The 23,107-nt window shown below is 36.2% G+C and overlaps 2 protein-coding genes across 2 annotated transcripts in view; one reads left to right on the top strand and one right to left on the bottom strand.

Moving 5' to 3' along the window:
* ERCC8 (ERCC excision repair 8, CSA ubiquitin ligase complex subunit) overlaps window positions 1-7,340 on the bottom strand; it is a 39,807-nt gene extending 32,467 nt beyond the window's left edge. The window contains exons 1-2 of the mRNA XM_037529141.2: window positions 7,208-7,340; window positions 665-760 (exon numbers count right to left, since the gene is read on the bottom strand). Of these exons, the coding sequence (XP_037385038.1) occupies window positions 665-760; window positions 7,208-7,287 (176 nt within the window). The 5' untranslated portion in view covers window positions 7,288-7,340. The remainder of the gene's footprint in view (window positions 1-664; window positions 761-7,207) is intronic.
* Window positions 7,341-7,441: 101 nt separating this feature from the next.
* The window catches only part of NDUFAF2 (NADH:ubiquinone oxidoreductase complex assembly factor 2), a 125,448-nt gene continuing 109,782 nt past the window's right edge, over window positions 7,442-23,107 (top strand). Inside the window, exon 1 of the mRNA XM_037530135.2 lies at window positions 7,442-7,652. Within this exon, the coding sequence (XP_037386032.1) occupies window positions 7,526-7,652 (127 nt within the window). The 5' untranslated portion in view covers window positions 7,442-7,525. The remainder of the gene's footprint in view (window positions 7,653-23,107) is intronic.

A 23,107-nucleotide genomic window follows, 5' to 3' on the forward strand; every position in this document is an offset into this window, starting at 1 on the left:
AATATCTCATTATAATATAAAATATTAGAGCAAATGCTAAAATAGACATGGCAATCTTTTTTTAGTTACTTTAAACTTGTTCAATTATAGACTGAAAGGGGTAAAAGTATAGGTGATAATGCTTTTGATAAACAGTGGTGGTGGCTACCATTTATGACATGCCAGGTTTTAAGCTACTCATGTTATACACATTATCTTGAGCTTCACAGCAAACATGTTAGGTAGGTACTATTGTACAGCTAAGACAACTGAGAATTAAAAAACTGCTCAAGATCAAATAATTGATAAACAGTAATATAAAGTCAGGAGGAACACAAATAAGTCTGGTTTGTTTCAAATGAATTCTCCAAAAGGTATTTTTGCTTTTTATATCTGTTTTCCTATTGGACTTTTTGTGATTAGCACTATGTTTCTAAAATAGCATCCCAGCACTTAAATGCCCTCTGCTTGTAAAAGAATGTCAGTGTTTATTGACTTAACAATGAATCTATTTATATTAAAGTAGTTTGGAAATATATTTGGTAACATTTTGTAGGTCTGATGTTCTGGATTTATTTGAATTCAATTATACCAGATTTAAAATGCCGTAAGTTACAATTTTTACAAAACTTTACATAATTTGAAAGCAAAATTTTAAATGGTTGTATAAATATAATAAACTTACTATCTCCCTTCAACAGGTTCGATGTCAAGGGTGTTAACGCCACTGCTATGGATCCTTTCAATATCTCTGTCTTTGTTTAACTCCAGTCCCAAAACCCTTTAAGAAAATACAAAAATTGAAAGGGAGTGAAAAAAGAAAACTAAAAAGGAAAGAAATTTTACATAAAAACATTCCTATTTCATCAAGATTATATATAGTACAAGACTTGCAAGTAATATTTAAATTTCCTATACTACATATGTATAGATTTTTAAAGAACTTATATAAATATATAAAATATCAACTGTACTAACAATTACATTTAAAGATGTTCTTCTGAAGCATTATCTTACACTTTATTTAAAGAGTATATTTTATTAAACTTTTTAAAAAGGTTTATTTATTTATGCATACAAGAACTGGAGTATAGGCCAGAGGTGTGGGGAGGTGAGAGGATTCACCAGAGACAGATTGGGGAGCAGAACAGGGGAATCTGCTGAAATACACTGCTGAAGGGAGCAGCGGGTAAGACCAAGAAGTCAGCTGCACCAATATGTGGGTTAGCTCCCTGGCCAGGGATCAAACTCACGTTGCAGTGGTTGGCAACTGCTTGATAATGCTGTGTCTTTAACACTTGCGCCACCAGGGTGGCCCTTATTAAACTTTTATTAAGATATCTATTTAAGGACTAAAACAAATTTTCATGAGTAAATTAAATTCTGTTAACGTAAACTTAACTGAGGACACCTAGTGGATAAAAGCTTAAATTACAGTATTCAAAAAAAAAAAAAAAAACCCCTGACATATTTCTTATGAATTAGGTGGACGTATAGAATGACTATGTTCAATTCAACCATTAAGCACATTTAAATACATTCAATTAAGTATTTATAAATGAAACTGATTAATAAATATTCCCACAAATTAAGACAGACAAAATTTCTTATATTCCATAACTGTGTCCTTTGTCTTTTGGAAGACAGTTTAGCCTTAGGTTCAACTCACCGGTGTAACACCTAACTATGTGTCTGACTTTGATCAATAACATTAACAGATAATAATAATTAAGATGCTACTATTTGTTGACACTGTAATCAATGGTAATAAGTAATAATCTTTTGTGGTAGATTTTCAATATTATTAACCCTATATAATACATTATATTCTTAGATATATATGATATATATTTTCTGGTTATAAAGTTAAGATACAAGTAATTGGCCCAAAAGCACACAGCTAATTGCTGAATGGCATCTGAACTTTGTAACAGCAATGTGCTTCTTGCAACAAAACACCATCAAACATGTGCCAATGTAATCATCCCTTCCTTGAGTTTCCTTTCCTAATAGTGAGAAATGTGGGTCCCAATTATTATTAAAATATTTGATCAACCCCGTGTATGTAACCAATTTCTCATCTCCACTACCATCCCCTCCCTCAATGAGGATACTCTGCAGCAGGCTTGGGCTTTTATTTTTTCCTCCCCCAACATAATTATTACCTAAATTTATCTGTTTCTACAATTGAACTACTTCCTCAATCTGCTCAGGCTCTGAAATACCACTCTAGGCCAACCTTATCCCCACCTGTGCTAAGAGGCCTACCTTTGCCCAAACCAAAGACTTTATTGTTCAGGAACTAGAAAGGGTGATGAAGAAGGAGTAGGGGAAGGTGATACAATAGGGAAATGGGGGTGAAGTATGGGAGATGTGTGGAAGGAGACAGGTGTGCAAAAATGAGTTAACATATCAGGCCTAATACTAATAGCTTTAGAAAGGCCTGTTCACAAGACTGTCCCTTGCTTGGCTTCTGGGATTTCAGAATTCCCATCACTTCTGAATAAGAATGGCTCCATGTGCCTAAACTATTATGGAACAATGTGCTTTCTGATGATACCTGCTTTCCTTCTGTAGTATGGATTTGGGGCTCATGCTAGGCTCATGCTAGGCAGGATTATGGTCAATCCCCAAAACATAACCCTAAGTCTTGAGCTTCTAATGAACTTCTCATAGACATTTCAGCTATGTAGTCATACTTAGTTACTGAAGACATGAAGTGCAAACAATGTGACTTCCTGGCAGAGGACAACTGGAAGCTTGTGCCTGCTTTCCTCCACATTTCATTCATGTGCCTTTCCTTTTCATTGATTTTTATCTTGTATACTATTGTTATAACAAATCATAGTTGTGAGTAACTGAGTACAATTATATGTTGTTTCCCAAGTCCTCCTAGAGAATCATTAAACCTGGGGGTGGTCTTGGGCACAGAGGTAGAGGGCAAGGGGAAGGGACAATAAGGCACAGAGCAGGAAGTGAATAGGTACAGCAGAGAGGGTTTTAGGGGAAAGGAATGAAAGAGGAGGAGAAGCAATATGAGAGAAGGTAAAGGAAACTGGGAGGAAAAGGATAAGGAAAAGAGCAAGACCTGGTGTCTTTTAAAATCACTTTTCCAATCTCTTTTTCTACACAACATCACAGACTGGTTATTAACGGCCTATATCCATTTTGACTGATGGATGTCCATGCTGCAACGATTGTTAAATATTTACTTATTCTCGATCTTTTATATGGCAAATGGTTGCTAAAATTTTGTATTTATTTAATTTTAGCTTTACCTTTTAAAATTTATCTACTGTTTTCATCTTAAGATGTAAGTAATTTCTATTACATCCATGCATGTTCTTCAGTGATGAAATACTTTTATTTTTATTATTTTATGCTAGGACATTTCTTTAAATACAAGTTTCTGAGTCTTTTAAGTTGTAGAAATACTTATTCTTTTTCTCTTTGCTCCTTAGTTAGCTAATAATTTCGATTTTCATCTTTGATTCAAGAGTTATTTGGAATGTAATTTCTAATTTCCAAAACTTATCTTAGAGGTGGTAGTGATGTCCTCATTAATTAATTTGTCTAGCTTGTGATCAAAGGCTGCGATCTGAGATAACTACCTTTCTGACTTTGTTGAAGTTTCCTTTGTGGCCATACACAATGATTTTGGTAAATGTGTCATTAACATATGAAAAAACATGTACCTTCTTCATTTGAAACATGTTTAATGTTATATATGTCTATTAAATATAGTTTGTTGTTTATCCATTCCTCTTATATATGTTTGTATTTTCTAGCTATTGTACTAGCATACTAGCACTACTCTGGAAAGGAAATGTCAAATTTTTCATACATTTGCTTTATATATTTAACTACTGTCTTTGAACACAGTAGCAATTTGGAAAAAACTCACAGGCAAACCATGTAGCCTAGAAATATGGAAAAAATTTTAAAAAGTTAGATTATGTCATGAATGCATAAAATATATGTCCATTTTATCATTTACTACCATAAAATATACACAAATGTATTATTATAAAGTTAAAATCTATCAAAACGTATACAAACACAGACTGTATATGGTACATTTCCAGTTGAGAGAAATGTAAACGTAAAGATGCAATATTACATCATAGCTACATAAGATTAAGTGTTATGCACACTACACTACTGTAGTAATTTCATAGCTACCTCAAATTGCTATGGCAGTGAGCTCAAGTGTTCCAAGTGTCAGCTTAAAAGGCTCTGTGATTCTAATTATTGCCATGGGAGTAGCTGTAGATACGGTACAAAAAAAAAGTTATAAGCAAATTTCTGACAGCAAAGGACATTAGCCCTTTTACCCTCTGAATTGTTTAAGGGTCAACTGTATTGAGATTTAACCATACACAAATTGCAAGGCCCACTGCTCTCCTCTGCTTCTTCTCTTCTTCATCTTTCATGTACCTTGGAGTATTGTTCAAATACATTAATTCTTTGATTAATGTTCCTTGGGTAACTTTTCCCTAAGGGAGACAAGGTAAAATATTTCTAGGAATCTTAGCAAATGCACAAAGATCTTTGTTTCATCAGATAGACTGGCTAAGTTTGGTTCCTGAGTTGCAGTCCCTTTATATTGTTAGTAGGTATTATTTCCGTGTTTTCTAGTTTCTAGAACTTCCCAGATAGCTAATGTAAATCTTTTCTTTTATGAATAAATTCTTTACCATTGGAAGCTTTTAATAATTTTCTTTCCACACTAGACAAACTTCCAGACTTTCAAGAATATATGCATATATACATAATTGTATCATAATCAGAATAAGTAAAACTAGCAATAACAGGTTTAGGGATTAATAATGACATCTGATAAGCAACAAAAGCAATTAATGGGAAACGTGCATGGGATTACTAGAACAACATAGATTTCTAGCCAGAAGTGTTAAAAGTATGCTCAGTAAATTAGAATATTTTACATAGGCAATAAAACCTAGTTACAGATGAATTAATCTGGCAATCTGGTTAGGAAAATTTCACTATTTTGAATTTTTATTTCTCCAATGAAGAGATTTAGGTCCCAGAATTTTGACAAAGGGCTCTAATTAGTTGCTTGCTCAGAACAAGAACTTTTTATAATTAAAAGACTCCAAGAAACCCAATTTTCAGACACTCGGTAACTGACATGATTTAAATTCCTGATATGATATGATTTCTAAACATTTTAAGGAAAAAATAAAGTGTTTCTTTTCAAAAAAGTACAATCATTTTCACCGAAATTAAAGATAAGACAATAAGCAAGCTCACTTATTTTCCATTATTTACTTTGCTAATCATAATGGAAGAACTGCAGAACCACTTGTGGAAACAAGCCTTATCAAAGCAGACTGACAAATTTCAATACATAAAAATTTGCTAGAATTTTGCAGTCACTGCAAGCTATGAATGCTCATATGAGAGTGGATGACTGAGCTAAAAAGGAATTGCTATCAGCTCCTCACCAACTGGGGGTGATAATAAGGGGAGAGTAATAGATACAAACCCTAATCATGTTTTAAAAGATCAAAATGTGGTTAAAAAAATTTTTTTTAAACTTTTTTTCTTTTTAAAGATTTATTTATTTATTTATACAAGCACTGGGTACAATCAGAAGCGCGGGAGGGTGAGAGAATTCACCAGAGCCAGAGCGGGGAACAGAGCAGGCAGAAGGACCGAAGCACACTGCTGAGGGAAGCAGCGGGCGGCAGGAGAGGTCTGCGCGCCATGTGGGACCCTCCTCTGGTGGCCGGGGAGCAGCCAGGGATCGAACCGGCGCTGCAGAGGCTGCGGGCAGCTTCGCAACCCAGCGCTCAACCGCTTGCGCCACCGGGAAGGCCCGTTAAAAAAAAATTTTAACACACAAAAAAAAAAAATCACACAAATGGTGCCAAATCCCCTTTCTAGGCACTGGGAATACAGATTCCTTTTCTCATAGGGGTTATGATGCAACATACTAGTAAGAAAATATACCATTTCAACAGTAATAAATATTAAGCAGAATAATGGAATGGAGAACCACTGAAGGACAAGGAGGTGACTGGGGAGCAACAGTTGACACATTGGACAACTACCTCTTAAACATTGTCTTTCCTCAGCATCCACGACTCCCTGTGCTTCCCTGGGTTTCCTTCAGTTCCTCTGGTTACTCCTTTTTAGTTGATGTGCAGTCTCATCTTCTGTCCAACTTCAAGTGTTGATGTGTCTGAGGTTTCTGAGATAAAACTGCTTCTCTTCCTACTCTACAAATAGGTGTTTGAGTGATCTCACCTCCTCACTTCACATATCATCTTGTATTAAAGATACCTAAATTTCTCCTGAGCATAAAACATGTATGTATAACTGTGTCCTCCACTTTCCAAGTGAAAACCTTCACAAGTATCTTGAAAGCAATATGGGCAAAATTAAAAGTATAGCTTGTTTCCTTTTGGGGGAAGAGATGTCACCATCATTCATCCTGCTATATAAAGCACTCACTTGGGAATCAAAGTTGACTCCTCCCTTTTCGTCATTGACTATATGCAATCAATTTTTATGGTTGGTTGACTCAATTTCTTAAATACTTTTCATATATTTTCACTCTCTTTGTCCCATTGCCACTTCCCTGGTCCAGGCATCCACCAATGCTCTGCTGGACGACTACAGTTACTTATATTGGCTCCTACTCTTGCTCTCACATATTCATTCTTCAAGCAAATGACAAAATGCAATGGTCGTCACTTTATTATCAACTCATACCTCTTAACCAAGCACACAGGTTCGTTCTCATCTAGTCTCTGCTACTTCCTTAATTTCATCTCTTGTCAATGTCTCCTTCTGTCTGCTTGTCATGCTAAACTTTTGTGTATTTCTGGCCTATGATTCACTTTTAGCATAACGTTTGACACACAGTAGGAGCTCACTAATTATGTCAGCCGCATGAATGAATGACCGAAACCTTGGATAAGCTATTCCTTGAGGGAAAGGAAGGACGTAATGTGAAGAAAGAACAAAATAAGACGAAAGTTACCATTCAGGATTACAGTGGCCTTTGCCTTGCTCGTGTGCATAAATAGCTGCCTGAAAATACACAAAGGTACGGAATTTTCATAAGCCGAAAAGCAGAAGGAATAAAGTTGACTTTGGTGGGAGGAAAGTGATAAGGCTGGAAAGCGTGAGAGAAGACTAACACCGCCATTGGTCCAGATTTTAACTAGACTATAGAGGAAAAAAAGGTTTCCTTTACCTCTTTGTGGACTCCGCTCTCCGGAGGCGCAGAGGGTCGTCCAAACCGGCTTGTCGCGCCGACAAAAACCCTAGTAGCATCCCGTTCCTTCACACCGGCCAGAAAGCCGGGCGCCGCCATGACAGAGCTCGGAGGCGGGGCTTTAACAGCGGCCTCTCCTATTGGTTCAGCCATGATGGCGCCCGACTAATGGTGGGCGACGTTACTAGAAAGGGGCGGGCCTCCTTCCTCCGGGTGGGCGGGATCAGCGGCTGGTGTGTTTCAGCTGCGACGGCGCCAGGTCAGCCTGCGACCCGCGCAGGGAGCTCGTCGGGCGGCATGGGGTGGTCTCAGGATTTATTCCGCGTTTTGTGGAGAGCGCTATCTAAGGAAGCGAAGGAGCTCGTGGGCACGGACCAGTTCGGGAACAAATACTACTATATCGCGGGGTACAAGAACTGGAGAGGTGAGAGGACAGCGCGGGCAGCGGCACTTAAATCAGTTAAATGAGGGGAGCGTCTTGTAAAGTAACTCCACGTGCGACACTTGTGCTGTCAGTTGAGGGGACAACACGATTTTGTTCACCCCAGTATCCCCTTCACTCTGGCTGCTTTCGCTGAGCGACTTTGCGCAGTCAAAGGGTGCCCGCTGTCCCTGCGCCCGGTGCGCCCGATGAGCCCGTATCCACTCCCGGCACCCCGAGCCCAGCCGGCAGAGGACACTCCATTGTTGGTCCTTGCCATTGGGCCATGTACACGGAGAGAAGTCCACGGGGCCTATTACCACCGCGCTTCTAGTAGTAGGGCGAGGAGGTGGCCTTTCCTCCTCTTTCGACCAGGAGGGCGTGGTGTAATTGAAAAGGTGTATCTCGAGTGCCTGAGCTTTCCTGTTTCGGTGTAGATCTTTTTCAGTAGCTCTGGTGCTGACCCCTTGCTTCACAGCTACTAACAACCTAAACGGGGCAGAGGTGGGTCCACTCACACTTACAGTGTGGAAAAGAGATCCCCACAAAGCTCTATGTAACTTTCTCCACGAGTTTGCCCACCAATACCCCATTGAACTCAACGTAAGATGGACGCCTCTAATCATAGTGTTTCTGTTCAGGTTTGGGGAAGTTAGAGTACTTTTCTGTCTTTTGAAATCACTACATAACAGCTTTGATAACCTCTTTGGTGTTATTCGGTCACCCGATGCAGAAGATCTTAGGCTTTGGAGTCAGAAAAGCTTGGTTTAGAATGCCCTCCTCAGTTCTCAGTCTGTTAACGTGAAAGTTATGTAGAGAAACATTAAGATCTTTTAAAAATTGGGTTCCTTTCATTTCCCCTAACTCTTGACAAAGGGAATTACTCCTTCCTCGAAGAGCATGTATGAACTGTATTTTGTTGTTTACTACTCAAAATTGCTTTGCTTATTTTTTTCCCTGTAGCTTATTTTATTATTTGTTGCTTTTTCCCTCCTAATGAGCTTCTGAAGTCAGGGAATGTCTTTTTTAAAATAGACAACCTACCATGGTATTTTTTTGACAAATTACACACAGAGGGAAAGATATTTCTTTTCCATAAATTGTCAGTAACATTAAAAAATGGGCAGAATCAGATTGACTTTTTTCCCCAAAGATTTACTGTTATTTATACAAGAACTGGGGCAGGGGTGAAAGGATCCATCAGGGACAGAGTGGGGAGCAGAACAGGCAGACAGACAGAAGACATTGCTGAAGGGAGCAGCGGGTGAGACAGGAGAGGTCTGCTGTGCCATGTGGGTTGCTTCCTGGCCGGTTGGGTATTGAACCTGTGCTGCACGCTGTGCTCAACCCACTGTGCCACCAGAGAGACCCCTGGATTTACTTTTTTATTGAAGAATAACTTACCTATGATAACATCCTTTTTGGTGTACAATTCTATGATTCTTGACAAATGCATAGAATTGTATGACTATTGTCACAGTTAAGGTATGAAACAGTTCCATCACCTCTCAAATTCCCTCTCACCCCATAGGATTTCATTTCCTCACCAATCCTTGGCAAGCACTGATTTGTTTTAGGGGTCCGTAGTTTTGCCTTTCTAGGTTATTATATAAATGGTATTAAACAAGGTGTATTCTTTTGACTGTAGCTTATTTCACTTACTATACTGTAGTTAAGATTCATCCATGTGTCAGTAGTTCCTTTTTATTGCTAATAATATTCAATCTTATGGTTTTAATACAGTTTATACATTTTGCAACACCTCCACTGCTTTCTTGAGGGGCAGAACTAGCCTGTATCCCATCAAAGGTGTAGTAGAGTTCCTCTTCTCCACATCTTCACCAGCAATTATTTCTAGTCTTTTGATTGTGAGCCATTCTCACAGATGTGAGGTGGTAACTGTTGCAAATCTGTTCCTGTGCTTATTTGCCATCTAAATAGATCTTTGGAGAAGTATCTGTTCAAATTTTTTGCCTATTTAAAAAATATATTGATTTTTTTCTATCATTCATTTCAGTGAAATTACAATATCATCAAAAAAAGGTTTAAATGAACAAAATCATGACTGTCCTAAAATAACATAGTTTGAGTCAAAAGGTAGGCTCATCTTTATTATAATACAAAATAGTTTTCCAAAGTGCGTATGTCAGTTTATACTTCAATCAACTGGATGTTTTGAATTCATGTACTCGCTTGTGAGAAAGTGAGGATGCTGTCAGAGAATCATTGTATGGTGCTAATATCTCCTAGTGCTCGATTCTTAGATAATTGAAGTCTGCTGCACAGACAACTTGTACAGTCTGTTGGTATTGTTACACATTTCCTAAACCCTTTACTGTTTTAAAGCAAGTTTTTAAAAATGAGTTTTCTAACTCACTTTCCTATCCATTTTTGATATGAAAGTTGGTTCTTTAAAGGTCTCTGTGGGGCCTCCCTGCTAGTGCAAGGGTTAAGACGCAACCTGTGAAGCAATCTGCAGCCACGGCAACACAAGTTCAGTTCCCGGCCAGCCAGGGAGCAACCCACATGGCTCAGCAGACCCCTCCTGACTTGCCCGCTGCCCCCTCAGCAGTGTACTTTGGTCAATCTGCCTGTTCTGTTCCCTGCTCTGTCTCTGGTGAATCCTCTCACCCCCCATGCCTCTGGCCTGTACCCCAGCTCTTGTATGCATAAATAAATAAATCTTTAAAAAAAAAAAAAGGTCTCTGTGAGTTGCATATTCAGCATCTTCAATGAAAAGAATATTTAAGAATTCTTTAGAAGGAATGACTATAATTCAATTAATTGGTGTGACACCAGACATCTAAGAACTACTGTGTTTTCCACATAAGACATTATTTAATGAGAGAAAAGATAGTACTATGTAATTCAAAATAAGTTTCTTGAGTATTTTTAGTCAACTGAATTTACATTTAGGATTGATAGTTGAAATTTTATTTTTTTATTTTTTAAAGTTTATTTATACAAGAAATGGGGTATAGGCCAGATGCGCGGGAGGGTGAGAGGATTCACTAGAGACAGAGCAGTAGCAGAACAGGCAGACAGACTGAAAACACTGCTGAGGGGAGCAGTGGAGAGACAGGAGAGGTATACCATGCCATGCGGGTAGCTGCCTGGCAGGTCGGGAATTGAACCGATGCTGCAAAGGCTGCGGACAGCTTCAACCCGCTGAGCCACCAGAGAGACCCAGATATTTGACATTTCAGGATAAAAAGCAAGTTGACATTTCAGGATAAAAAGATTGTGAATATGACATGTAGTTGGCATTTTTTATAATAAAGTGTTATCTTCTTTGAATGTTTCCTCTATGGTAGATTAATTAGTAAAATTGCTTAGACTTTATTTTAAACAAAGTTTTAAAAACCTGTTATTTCAGATGTCTAATATATGATATCTGAGTTTTTATTCATTTGATTGCATTTCATGTTTATAAAAGTAGTTCTCTCCTAAAATAAATGATTGTATTTGTTTACTTGATCTAACTGGAACCTCTTTCAACCTTATTTTATAATTTTCACCTCCTTTAAGACATTTATTAGGAGGGATTGGGGTCAAAATAAGGGGGTTGCAATTGTATGGGGAATATAACAATAAAATTAAAAAAAAAGACATTTATTAAATATCTGCACCAGTTAAAACTAATAAGTTTATTAACTGAAGCACTATTTTGAGTTGTTAATCTGCTAATAGGCATTGTGAATGTCCAAATTTGGAAGTGGGCCAGGTCAATAATATGCATAATTTACAAAATCACGCTTTGAGGTGTTGTGTTTGGCTCTGGAGAGATAGCTGAAAATATTTTCTAGAAAGAGGTAGTTATGGTGATGAAAATTTCTGGAAGTTGTATCTATGAATATTAGTTGTGAATCTTGAGGAAGTTTACCTTGTGAAGAAAAGGTTTAGGAGGATATTTGAAGGATTGTTATGTAGATAAACCCTAGAAATATGACTGCAGGATTGAGACTACTAGAAGGGCTGGATGGGGCTTAGGAACAAAGTGGGACGGCAACCAGTGGTGTATGGGAAAGGACTATGGGTACTTTGGCAGGGGGAATAATGTGGTGACTTACATCTGAGGAGGTGTGAACCCATTCACCTAAATCATACAGTGTTGTAAAGCAATGGTACCTCAATTTTAAAAAAGAAAGACTGTTAAATGAAAAGGATTAAGCTAATCTGTATAACCCTTTAATTAAAAACAGACTGGGAATAGATTGTTTCTTATAAACTCTCAGCCATGCTAGAGGAAAAGGAGAGTATCTTGTGTTTACTTTTAACTGGGAAAGTATGGAGAGTTAAGTAGCTGGAAACATTTGATCCAGACCTAGAGGGATAAATACTATTTCAGGAAGAGTGGCAAAAGAGTATTGCTGGTCAGGAATAGGAAGGGGTAAGAAATACTAGGGAGGTTAGAATTTAGTCTAGAAGAAGAGAGCTGTTTTGGTGAAGAGATAGATAAGGTCCAATTAGAAAGCGCCTTGAATGCTATAGCTTGGAAGCTTCTTCTTCATTGTATAGGTAATAGGTAGCCATTGAAAGCTTTCGGCAGGGAAACACTTGTGACATGATTATAGTTATTAGAGAAATGATGCTGAAGTTCCTGTGTGCGATGAACCAGAGGGGAGAGGGTAGTAACTAAAGCTCTAAAATTCATTGCTGCTTATTGTGATTCTAGAAAGTGATCCTGTTTGGACTAGGGTGATGGGAATAGGAAGAAATATTTTGGACTTGATGAAAAATTAGACTGGAGAGGAAGGAAAAGAGAGACTAATTAATGTTTTTTTGTTTTAGTTCTAGAGAGCTGGTGGGTGGTAGTGTGCTGATTCATGCAAATAGAGGCTAATAGGGACTAATGCAAATAGAGAAGCAGGATTTACAGTTGGTTGGTGGAAGAGTAAATAAAGTTTGTCATCATACTCAAGAGGCCACTTTATAATCAGGCAATTGTAGACATAGATCTGCAGTTCCTAAGATGTAAAGGATTAGAATATAGATATGGAGCCTCCTTACATAGGTGATCACTAGAACTGTGGCGGCAGTTGCATTCGAGTAGGAAGAGTCATAATGCATCTACACTATTATTCATTTTTTAGTAATTATGGAATAAATTCTCAGTTCAAGTAAAGTGTTTCATTAGAAAATCTTACGTTCCGAAAGAATTTTTTTCATTTTTTCTCTCAGTTTTTAATGAAACGTTACTTGTACATTTTTAAAAATTATGAGCAAGGAAAAATTTGTGTTAAGGTTTTCATGAAAGCATTTGCTGCCAAGTTATATTTTTTGTGCTTTCTATATTTATATGGGTATATTTAGACTCACATGCATTTGGATTATCAATGTGCCAAGCACAGTATTTATAGTAACATTTTCTGAATTTTATTTCATGCTTTTTGGTTAAATAAAAAAGATCATTTTTGATTAGGGAGTTCTCAGATGCTTTTGGAAGCCAGATCAGAAGAGGTCTATATCAAAATTTAAAGCTGATAATTTAAAATTGAGTTTTGTCAATTGAATTTTGCTTAAAATTGAAGGTTATTTAATATCACTTTTATATACTTTCTTTATTAAAAGAGTATTAGTTAAATTTTACCTTTTATTCTAACCTGAGAATAACTTCTGTTTTATTTATTCACTCATTTTTAACTGCTGAATTATAAAATATTACAAGAGTTAATAAAAAGAGAGAATGACAAACTTTTATGTACCTGTCACTTTCAAGAGTTATCAATTCATGGCTAAATTTTTTCTCCATATTCCCACACTACTCTCTCTTTTTTTCTTTCACTTAAAATAATTTTTTTATTGTAATAACATTGATTTAAAATATGATAATGATTCATAGATATGTTACCACACTATTATCTCTATTAAGGAAATACCAAGCATCTTCTCAATTTACCTATGAACATTTCAGCATATATTTTTTAAACAGACTCCTCTTTTAAAATATAACAACAACAACATTGCCATATATAGAAATTAGTAATTCTTTAATGCCATGAAATACCTCTTCTTCATATTTATCTGTTTTCCTATAATATTCTGTTTATTGGTTGATCTCTACTTGCTTTTAGTGGCATTTCAAGTACTTGAAATGAGCTGTACCAAGAGAGCTGAGTGAATGCTCTGTACCGATGGCTTCTCATAGTACTCTGGTAGAATATTTCTGGGAGAACTGAACTTAGTGCTCGGAATGCCTTCAATTGCAACCATTGCAAGTGGGAATCTTAGCAACATCACTGTCAGGCTACAGTTGCAGTAGCCTATGAGAAATAGAAAAGGAGCTCATTGAATATGTAGCACATGCTGTGGTTTAGAGCCCTTTTTGTTTGTTTGCTTTTGCCATATTTTGTGACATTTTATAATCAGTTGAGATTAGTGAAGACCAGGCCTCCCTGTGGAAGTACTTAGTACATTTCCAAATTCCTATGATGTGATCCTAACCATTTATTTGCCACTTCCCTTGCTGCTCTGAGCTTGGGATTTTCTCAGGATTTCTTCTTGGGAAAACAGATAAAGGTTCTTTCAGGTAAGGCCTCTATGTTTATACTGACCCACTGGCCAGACAGCATTGCTGAGTTTGCCTGCCCTCTCATCCTATACCATTCACTAATTTTTCTCACATGAAATTACCGAGCACTGCTTTATGCCACCATCTCTATTTAAGTTTACAGATGTATTGGCTTTGTTTTCTAGCCATTTGCTGGTACCTTTATCTGTTCTCCTGTATAGCCACATTCTCCCCTACCCCCTCACATTCTGCCCTACCCCCTTACATTCAATAGAATTTGGGGAGATAAATGAGATAAACATGAATCAGTGGTTATTTTAAACAGATGTTTAGGTATTTAATTTGTAACAAATTAGAAACATTTTTCCTCCATTTTGTTCTCATTTCACCACAGCCTCCAATCATTTTAGTGATGCTTAAATTAATGATAGCCACCCTTCATTGAGTGCTGACTCTGATTATTCTGTGTCTTCTCAACAACCATGTAACTAAGGATTATCATCCTCATCATAAATATGAGGTTTTTTTTTTTTTCTGAATACTTATGTACATGTGCCTGGGTACAGGGCAGGTGGCCCCCAAAATAGCTGTTCAGTGAATTGGGATATTCTTGGATCCAGAATTATAAAAACAAAAACAAAGCATTTTTTTTTTTTTTTTTTTATAGAGGCATGCTTTATTTATTTGTTTGCTGGTTTGTTTGTTTGTTTTGTTTATACATGCACTGGGTACAGTCAGAAGCACGGGAGGGTGAGAGAATTCACCAGAGCCAGAGCAGGGAGCAGAGCAGGCAGAAGGACCGAAGTACACTGCTGAGGGGAGCAGCGGGCAGCAGGAGAGGTCTGCACGCCATGTGGGACCCTCCTCCGGTGGCCGGGGAGCAGCCGGGGATCGAACCGGCGCCGCAGAGGCCGCGGGCAGCTTCGCAACCCAGCGCTCAACTGCTGTGCCACCGGGGAGGCCCAACAAAGCATTTTTTAAGGATAGGAAATGAAATAGTTATATAAAATTCTAAAATAGGTGATTTAGGTATGTTTTATTTATGATAAATGGACCAAATTACAATCCAGGGACTAAAATACTCTCAGTAGAAGAGTATATTGTCCATAATTCTTCTAGTACAGTGCTGGTTAGAACTTAGTTTAATCATTGTTCTTCTAAATATAGCACCATTGCTGGCCTCAAACTACTGTTAAGATACCTGATTTTACTTTTTTTCCAGTAAGAATGAATGTATTGTCATCTCATAGTTTAAAATCTGTATCATCCATTATTGTGTGTAATTATAGAGCTGCATTGTTTTTGATGTCCCCTGAATCTATTTGTATTTAGTATGTAAGTACACTAAAAATCATAATCAATTACTACTCAATTAAAAATAGTAAGACTCAAACAAACCAAATGTTCATAATTAAGTGTTTTTTGGTTCAAATGGTAACTGGATGATCAAGATGTAGCTCTTAAGAATGTATTCCCGTCTCTAACATTTGGGAAATAATGAAGACATTTCAGATTTTTCCAGCAGGTGGCAACATTGTTTTAAAAAATTATAGGTTGCCAGTTTATTATATACTTTGTGCTGATTTGAGAAAGAAACCTTTTCTCTAATTAAATTTCTGTATTTTTTCCATGTGAACCTGCAGTACTGCACTAGTTATATATAACTGACACTGTGCATTCTAGTCAGCAATGTGCAATGATTTAATTGGCAATTATGTTTTGAAGAGTTGATGAAAAATTTAAAAAATCTTACATATAAGTTTTTCAGCAGTAACTAATATTCTGATTTGAGTTGTCAGAGATCACATAATGATCATTACCATGAATGTCATCAGATTGAGAGAATAGCCTAGCGATATCTAGAAAAAGTTGAACTTAATTTGAAATATTTTGTTGAATATAAAGTAATAATTATATAGGTTGTTGTCTCAAGGTTATCTGAAGGTTAGATTTTTAATTTTTTTTAAAGATTTATTTATTTATGCATACAAGAACTGGGATGCAGGCCAGAGTTGTTGGGGGGGACAGTGAGAGGATTCACCAGAGACAGAGGGGGGAACAGAACAGGCAAATTGACTGAAATACACTGCTGAGGGGAGCAGAGGGCGAGTCAGGAGAGGTCTGCTGCGCCAGCTGGGGAGCTCCCTGGCAGGGGATTGAACTCATGCTGCAGTAGCTGCTGATAGCTTCATAGGTTGCGTCTTAACCCCTTGCGCCACCAGGGAGGGCCCCCCCCCCGAGATTTTTAATTTTTTGATCTTCATTTAAAAATTTCATTTATGTTTTCCTTGAGATTATTTAATTGCATATGGAATTCCCTTAGTTTGTGCATGTATGCATGCATGGATTTAAACACTTAATTGTAATTTGGTGAAGGGAAAATATCCTCATTTCTCTGTCATCTTTGCATTTATATTTCATACAAGTGGAACCACACCTACCGTTCATACTTTCTTGGGCATAATATTTTGATCCAAGAAAAAAACAGAATGAAATATATTCACAGTTATACGTGTCAATCCTTTATATGGGCTTTAAAATGAATCCAAGGAACCTTAATCTTAAATTCTACCTTTCCCTACCAGGGAAATATGGGATCTTTTGAACAGAAATAGAAACTAATAATGAATGAGTCACTTAGCAATGTTAATATCTGTTTCTAAGTGAAGCTGAAAATATATCATGTAAAAAAAGTTATTTTTCCTCTTTTGCTTTGAGGATTTCATAATTTGCTTTATATTAAGAATAGCAATATCAGTACTAGCGATAATGATAATTATCAATAGTATTATTAAATACTATGAATTAGGTACTATTCCTGGTCATGTTCACTGTATTTGCTGAAGAATTGTAACAAGTGATTAAAAATAATATATTTAGCTTTGATTTGTCAAGGTCAGTTAGTAATGAACTTCATTTGTATTATCATATTTATACAGAACCAGTTTGTCTATATTAATGTAAATCAGCTGAAACTAATTCTTTTTTTTTTAACTTATTCCTCTTAGTTTTCAAAATATGTGAACTCTTAGCAATTCATTTCTCCTGCTGTTTTAAGTCTTTCTAAGTGTAAGTTTCTGTATAAGAATGACAAAATTGCATTGACATGCTTGCCTTTGAAAGTTGACAGTTGAATGGAATGGGGTAGAGAAATATCTCCAGAACTGTATAGCAGACTTTACTATTTGATTATTAGAATAAATTTCCACTTTTACAAAATGACTTGGGAATGTGTATGATTAAAAATTTAGTTTTATAATTTTAATTCTGGAGAAGTTATTACGTCTCTGATTTTTATTACCTTCCAGGTGACTAGTGCCTCCATCTTGTGGTCTAAGTGACAAATTGCACCCCTTGTCAAAGATTAATTAGACTTTTCCCCTTCTCTGTTGAATGCCATGTGAAGTCATTTATTTTCTATATTTTGTTTATTAAAAGCATAAATATTATTAAACAATCATTGATCAAGTCTTCCTCCAGGACTTTGTTCTGAAAATCACCTCTCTTTTTCATGTATTTTCTCTTACTTCATTGTCTGCTCATCTGCAAAGAGGAGAGAAGGTAATCAAAAAAGGATGAATGAAGTATTTTAGAAAAAGAGATATTTGTTCTCACTGTTAGTGCATGTGTATGAGATGGGGAATTTTGTTTAGACCTTTATGTTGAAAAATAAAACTTAAAATCTCCAGTAAAATTTACTATATAACTTCAGTTAAAGCTAATTGGTAGCATTTTTATGTTATTTTCCTGACAAAATTGTGATAGCACAATATGGGCTCCTTCATATGTCTCTTTCAGTAGGTTTAAGTAAATGTCTTTTTGCAAAATTGGACAAATTTTGTCCAATCAAATTTTCTAACTGTTTTTATTAATATTTGATTAATATTATTATCTTGGAATTACCTTTCATAATCCTTATTATTGGTTTAACTATATTGGCTACTTTCTCAATTTAGAAATTTTTATATCACTTTTTCAGATTTCATGAAACTATCTTTTGCAGGATTTGTAATTTTATTTTGTATCCAACTAATGCTGTATTTGTAAAACATAAAATTAGAGAAACTGACTTATAAAATAAAGGGGTTGCCTTGAAGAATGATTAGGGATTAAAATATTAATAAGATATTTAAATATGAACTAATATTATAGGTTGCGTAGTGAGTGTTTTTGTTGTTGTAACTAGTTTTCATACATGTATTGGAAACCACTTAGTCTGGTAATGAATATAATGTCAGTGAGTATTCATGAATTTAAGTACCTCTGCAACTTGCCTTTCCCTCACTGGCAAGATTATTGAGAATGTAGTCAATGTGTTTATTTTATTCTTCATCTGGTATTCACCATTTTCTTAGTGAGAATGATGTACTGTATACCCCCACTGTTTCATACGTGATTGCTTTTGTAACTGTTTCTGAGATTCTCTGTATTCTTTGGATAATGCCTGGATTGTAGTAGCTGTTCAAGAAAACTTGTTTATCTGTTTGACTGACAGTTATTGAATACCTACTATGTGCCAGGTACAGGGTATAGCTCTAAGCATTTCACATATATCAATATATAGGATCCTAAAAATTCCTGTCCTTATTGAGTTTAATTTGTAGCTAAGGGATTCAGATGATAAAAAGTATACATTATAAGTAAATTACCTAAGTGTTACTATGTGGTAAGTGCTAAGGAAAAAAAATCAGAGTAAAGGAAGCAGCCTTGCTGGAGTTGATTGAAATTTTAAAGTTTAGGGTAGCTTCATTGAGTAGATAACATTTTGAATAAAGACTTCAAAGAGGTAAGGAAATTAGCTAAGTGGACATCTGGGGTAAGAGTCCCCACTTAGAAGGAATAGCAGCATAAATTGACTTTTACTCTGAATGAAATGGTAAGTTTTTCTGGGATTTTAAGCACAACAGTGACATGATTTCATTGGTGTTTTTAAAAAAGGCTGTCGCTAGAGGCCTCCCTGGTGGTGTAGGGGTTAAAGTCTCAGTGCTATCAAGCTATCACCAGCCACTGCAGCAAGAGTTCCATCCCTGGCCAGGTTGCTGACCCACAGAACTCTCCTCTCAGCAGTGTATTTCAGTAGATTGCCTCTTCTACTCCCACTCTGTCTCTGGTGAATCCTCTCAGCCCCCCTGCACCTCTGGCCAACACCCCTGTTCTTGTATACATAAATAAATAAAACAAAATCTTTTAAAAAAAAAAGGATTGCATTAGCTTTTTGTGGAGAATGGACTAAGTGGCAGAGATTCAAACAGGAAAATAATTTAAGAGGTTTTCCCTTGTTTTAATGTAATAAAATTTAGACTTAAAGTAAAGTTACAAGAACAATACAAAGATTTCTCATACTTTTGCCACAGATTTGGTTCATCAACCTTTGAGTGTTGTTTTTTCTGAGCCATTTGAAAGTATATTTAGACATGATGTATCTCATAACAAGAGTATAGTGGTTAAAATCTAGAAATTAACATTGGTTCAATAGAAATAACTAATTTATAGATCATATTTAGATTTTTGTCAAGTGTCCCGATAATGTCCTTCAATTTAGTTTATACATTTTTTTGTTATTGCAGGAACAGCATAGAAGTGATGTATTCTTCTTAGTGCATTATATGACTAGGGATATGGTATTGATTTGACCCATTGATGTTGATGTTAACTTTGATCATTGGTTAATATGCCTGCCTGTTTTCTCTACTGTAAAGCTGTTTTCCTCTTTGTAATTAATAGGTATCTCGTAGGAAGAGAGATACTTCAAGACTATGTAAATATTCTATTACTTAAATAACCTTCTTTCAATGATTTTGGGATCCATTAGTGGTTTTTGCTGTGATTATTATGATAGTTGCCAAATGGTGAATTTTTTTTTTAGAAAACTGTATGGAAGAGTCCCACCCCTCCCTAATACATAAGCTTATTTATTCATTAATTTAGTTAGGTCAGAATAGATTTATTATTTACTCTTTTATTCAGTGGACTATAGTACATTCCTCTTATTTTCTTTTGAGATATAATTAATTATTATCATTTTGATGCTCAAATAGTCTTAGATATAACTAGTGGGAGCTCCTGATGATTGTGTTGTTGTGATATGCCCCACATCATTCTTTGAGTTTTTTGGCACAGAAGATATTTCAGACTCATTGTGCACTTTCCCAACTCTGACCCCGAGAAACAAAAATATCTGAGCTTTAGTTCTATTCATTGTCCTGGAGTATCATTGTTTCTAGGTTCATCCAGTGGACAGTGTAAGAAAATAGATGTATATGTATACAGACATACATGTTCTGTGCATCTGCAGCCTCCCTTATCCATCCCCTAATCTCATCTTGTTTAGAAGTATATGTCTTGTTTCTTGAATTTTTTTTTCAGTCAGAAATGAGCATTGGATATTGTCAAAGTATTTGTTAACATGTGTGAAGAAAATGGAACTAGCCGTGTGGTTTCTCACTAGACCTATTAATGTACCACTACTAGAACACTACTAACATAGTAATATTATATTAATGGATTTCCTAATATTGAACCAACTTTGCATTCCTGAAAAAAAATCCCATTTTTGCTTGGTGTACCATTTTCTTAATGTAATATGTTTATATTTTATTATCTTTGTATTAGGGTTTTTGCATTTATATTAGCTAGTGAAATTAACCTGTAATTTTATTTTTTGTATTTTTTTATCAATTAAATTATCAATGTCATATATATTTCTTTAAAAGAATTAGGAATTTTTCCTTTTATAGTATTCTGGAACAATTCATAGAATGTTGGAACTATCTGGTCTTTGAAAGTTTGGTAGGATTTTTCTGTAAAACCATTTGGTGTTATAATTTTTCACCATGTAGTTCCTTGATAAGTTTTCTGTTTCTTTGCCAAACATTTGTCTATTTAAGCTTTCCTATTTCTACTGGGAGTAGTTTTTTTTTTTTTAAAAGATTTATTTATTTATTCACACAAGAGCTAGGGTACAGGCCAGAGATGTGGGGAGTGAGAGGATTCACCAGAAACAGAGCGGGGAACAGAACAGGTAGACTGACTGAAACACACTGCTGAGGGCAGAAGCCGGTGAGATAGGAGAGGTCTGCTGCGCCATGTGGGTTGCTCCCTGGCTGGCCAGGGATCGAACTCGTGCTGCAGAGGCTGCGGACTGCTTCACAGTGTGGTGCTTAACCCCTTGTGCCACCATGGAGGCCACTAGTGGGAGCAGTTTTGGCAAACTTTATTTCCCTTGGAAATCATTCATTTTCATCTAGGTCTTCAAATTTGTTTAGTTTGCAGAGCAGTCTTAAATATTGTCTTAAAATCCCTTTTGTTTCAGTGATTATTCTCCCCCACCATTGTTGCTTATTTTGTTTATTTTTGCCTTTTCTCTCTTTCGATTATGAATTAATGGTTTTATTTTCAAATTATATTGAGTCCTATAGTTTTAAAAAAACTATTGAAATTTACTTTTTTCATTGTTCTGCCCCATTAATATTTGAGGGAGAATCATCAATGAAGACTTAAAAAAGGAGGAAAACTAGGAACATGAGGTACCATGGAAGCTGAATAATCTCTTGAGGAGACAAGAGGGATAACTTTGTCAAATACTACTGATAGATCAAGTGGTGTGACCACTTAGAATTGAGAACTGGATTTAACTACTTTTAAGTTATTGATGACATTGACAAGAATTAAGTTAAGTTATAATTACTGATGCATACTTTTAAGTTAGTTGTCTATTAGGAGCCCTTGGGATATGAGCAGAATGAAGGTGGCCCAAGCTGACTTATTTCTGGCTTACATTCATTTACAAGTACTGCTCATCTTTTATCTAAATTTCTTTTTTTTTTTTTTAATGATTTATTTATTTATTTATACAAGCCCTGGGTGCAGTCAGAAGCACGGGAGGGTGAGAGAATTCACCAGAGCCAGAGCAGGGAGCAGAGCAGGCAGAAGGACCTAGGTACACTGCTGAGGGGAGCAGCGGGCGGCAGGAGAGGTCTGCGCGCCATGTGGGACCCTCCTCCGGTGGCCGGGGAGTAGCCGGGGATTGAACCAGCGCTGCAGAGGCTGCGGGCAGCTTCACAACCCAGCGCTCAACCGCTGCGCCACTGGGGAGGCCCTTATCTAAATTTCTGTGTTGCGTTTTCATGTAATATTTTGCTTGGGATGGTAATTGAAGGAGTCTGCGCCTAAGTAAGTATACAATAGTTTTTAAACCACTTGGAGAACTTTTCAAAGAGAACATGACTAAGTATAACATTTTAAAAAATTTCTATTAAATGGAAAGTTTTTATTTTAATAGTTTCTGTTATTACTTATTTTAATTCTTATATCAAATGCAGCAGATGTTGATTTAGAATATGTGCTTTTTATTCTTATTTTAATGTAAAGTCAGAGCTTTTCTGGGGTGGTGTTATGACTTCAGATTCATTTGTTAAGTTCTTCAGATACTTATAAGCTAAAGTTTATGTAGTACAGTTTTTATCCTCAGGCTTCATGTTGGTGCCTAACACATAGTAGATTTTTCATTAGTGTTTGTTAAAATTGAAGGAAATAGACTCCACAGGGGTAGGCTTTGGCTTATTTTATCTCGTTTCCTTTCTTGCAGTGCTTCTACTGCTTCTCTCCTGAGCAGCAGCAGATAAAGAGAAAAATCCCTTTGAGAATATAAGTCCTTGAGATGGTTTCACTTTAAACCTAAAACATTTCCTTGTCACTGTACCTCTAAATGATGTTTTTTTCTTTTTAAGGTGTTATTTCTGAGGCTTCCCTTTTGCATTTGAAGTGAACCTATACTTAGTGACTGTGCCTAGTAATCTCTCTTATTTTTTTTTTTTTAAGAACAAAACAGATGATTGTATGCACATGTGTTGTCTAGGGACCAGATGATATAAGAGAAGAAATGGGCATTCTATCAAAACTAGCACCACCTTTTGCCCCTTTCATTCATTTCTTTAATAAATAGTTA

This window comes from Talpa occidentalis, unplaced genomic scaffold (genome assembly GCF_014898055.3).
Source record: "Talpa occidentalis isolate TD23 unplaced genomic scaffold, MPIMG_talOcc4v2.1 talOcc4.6, whole genome shotgun sequence".
Lineage (NCBI taxonomy): Eukaryota > Metazoa > Chordata > Mammalia > Eulipotyphla > Talpidae > Talpa > Talpa occidentalis.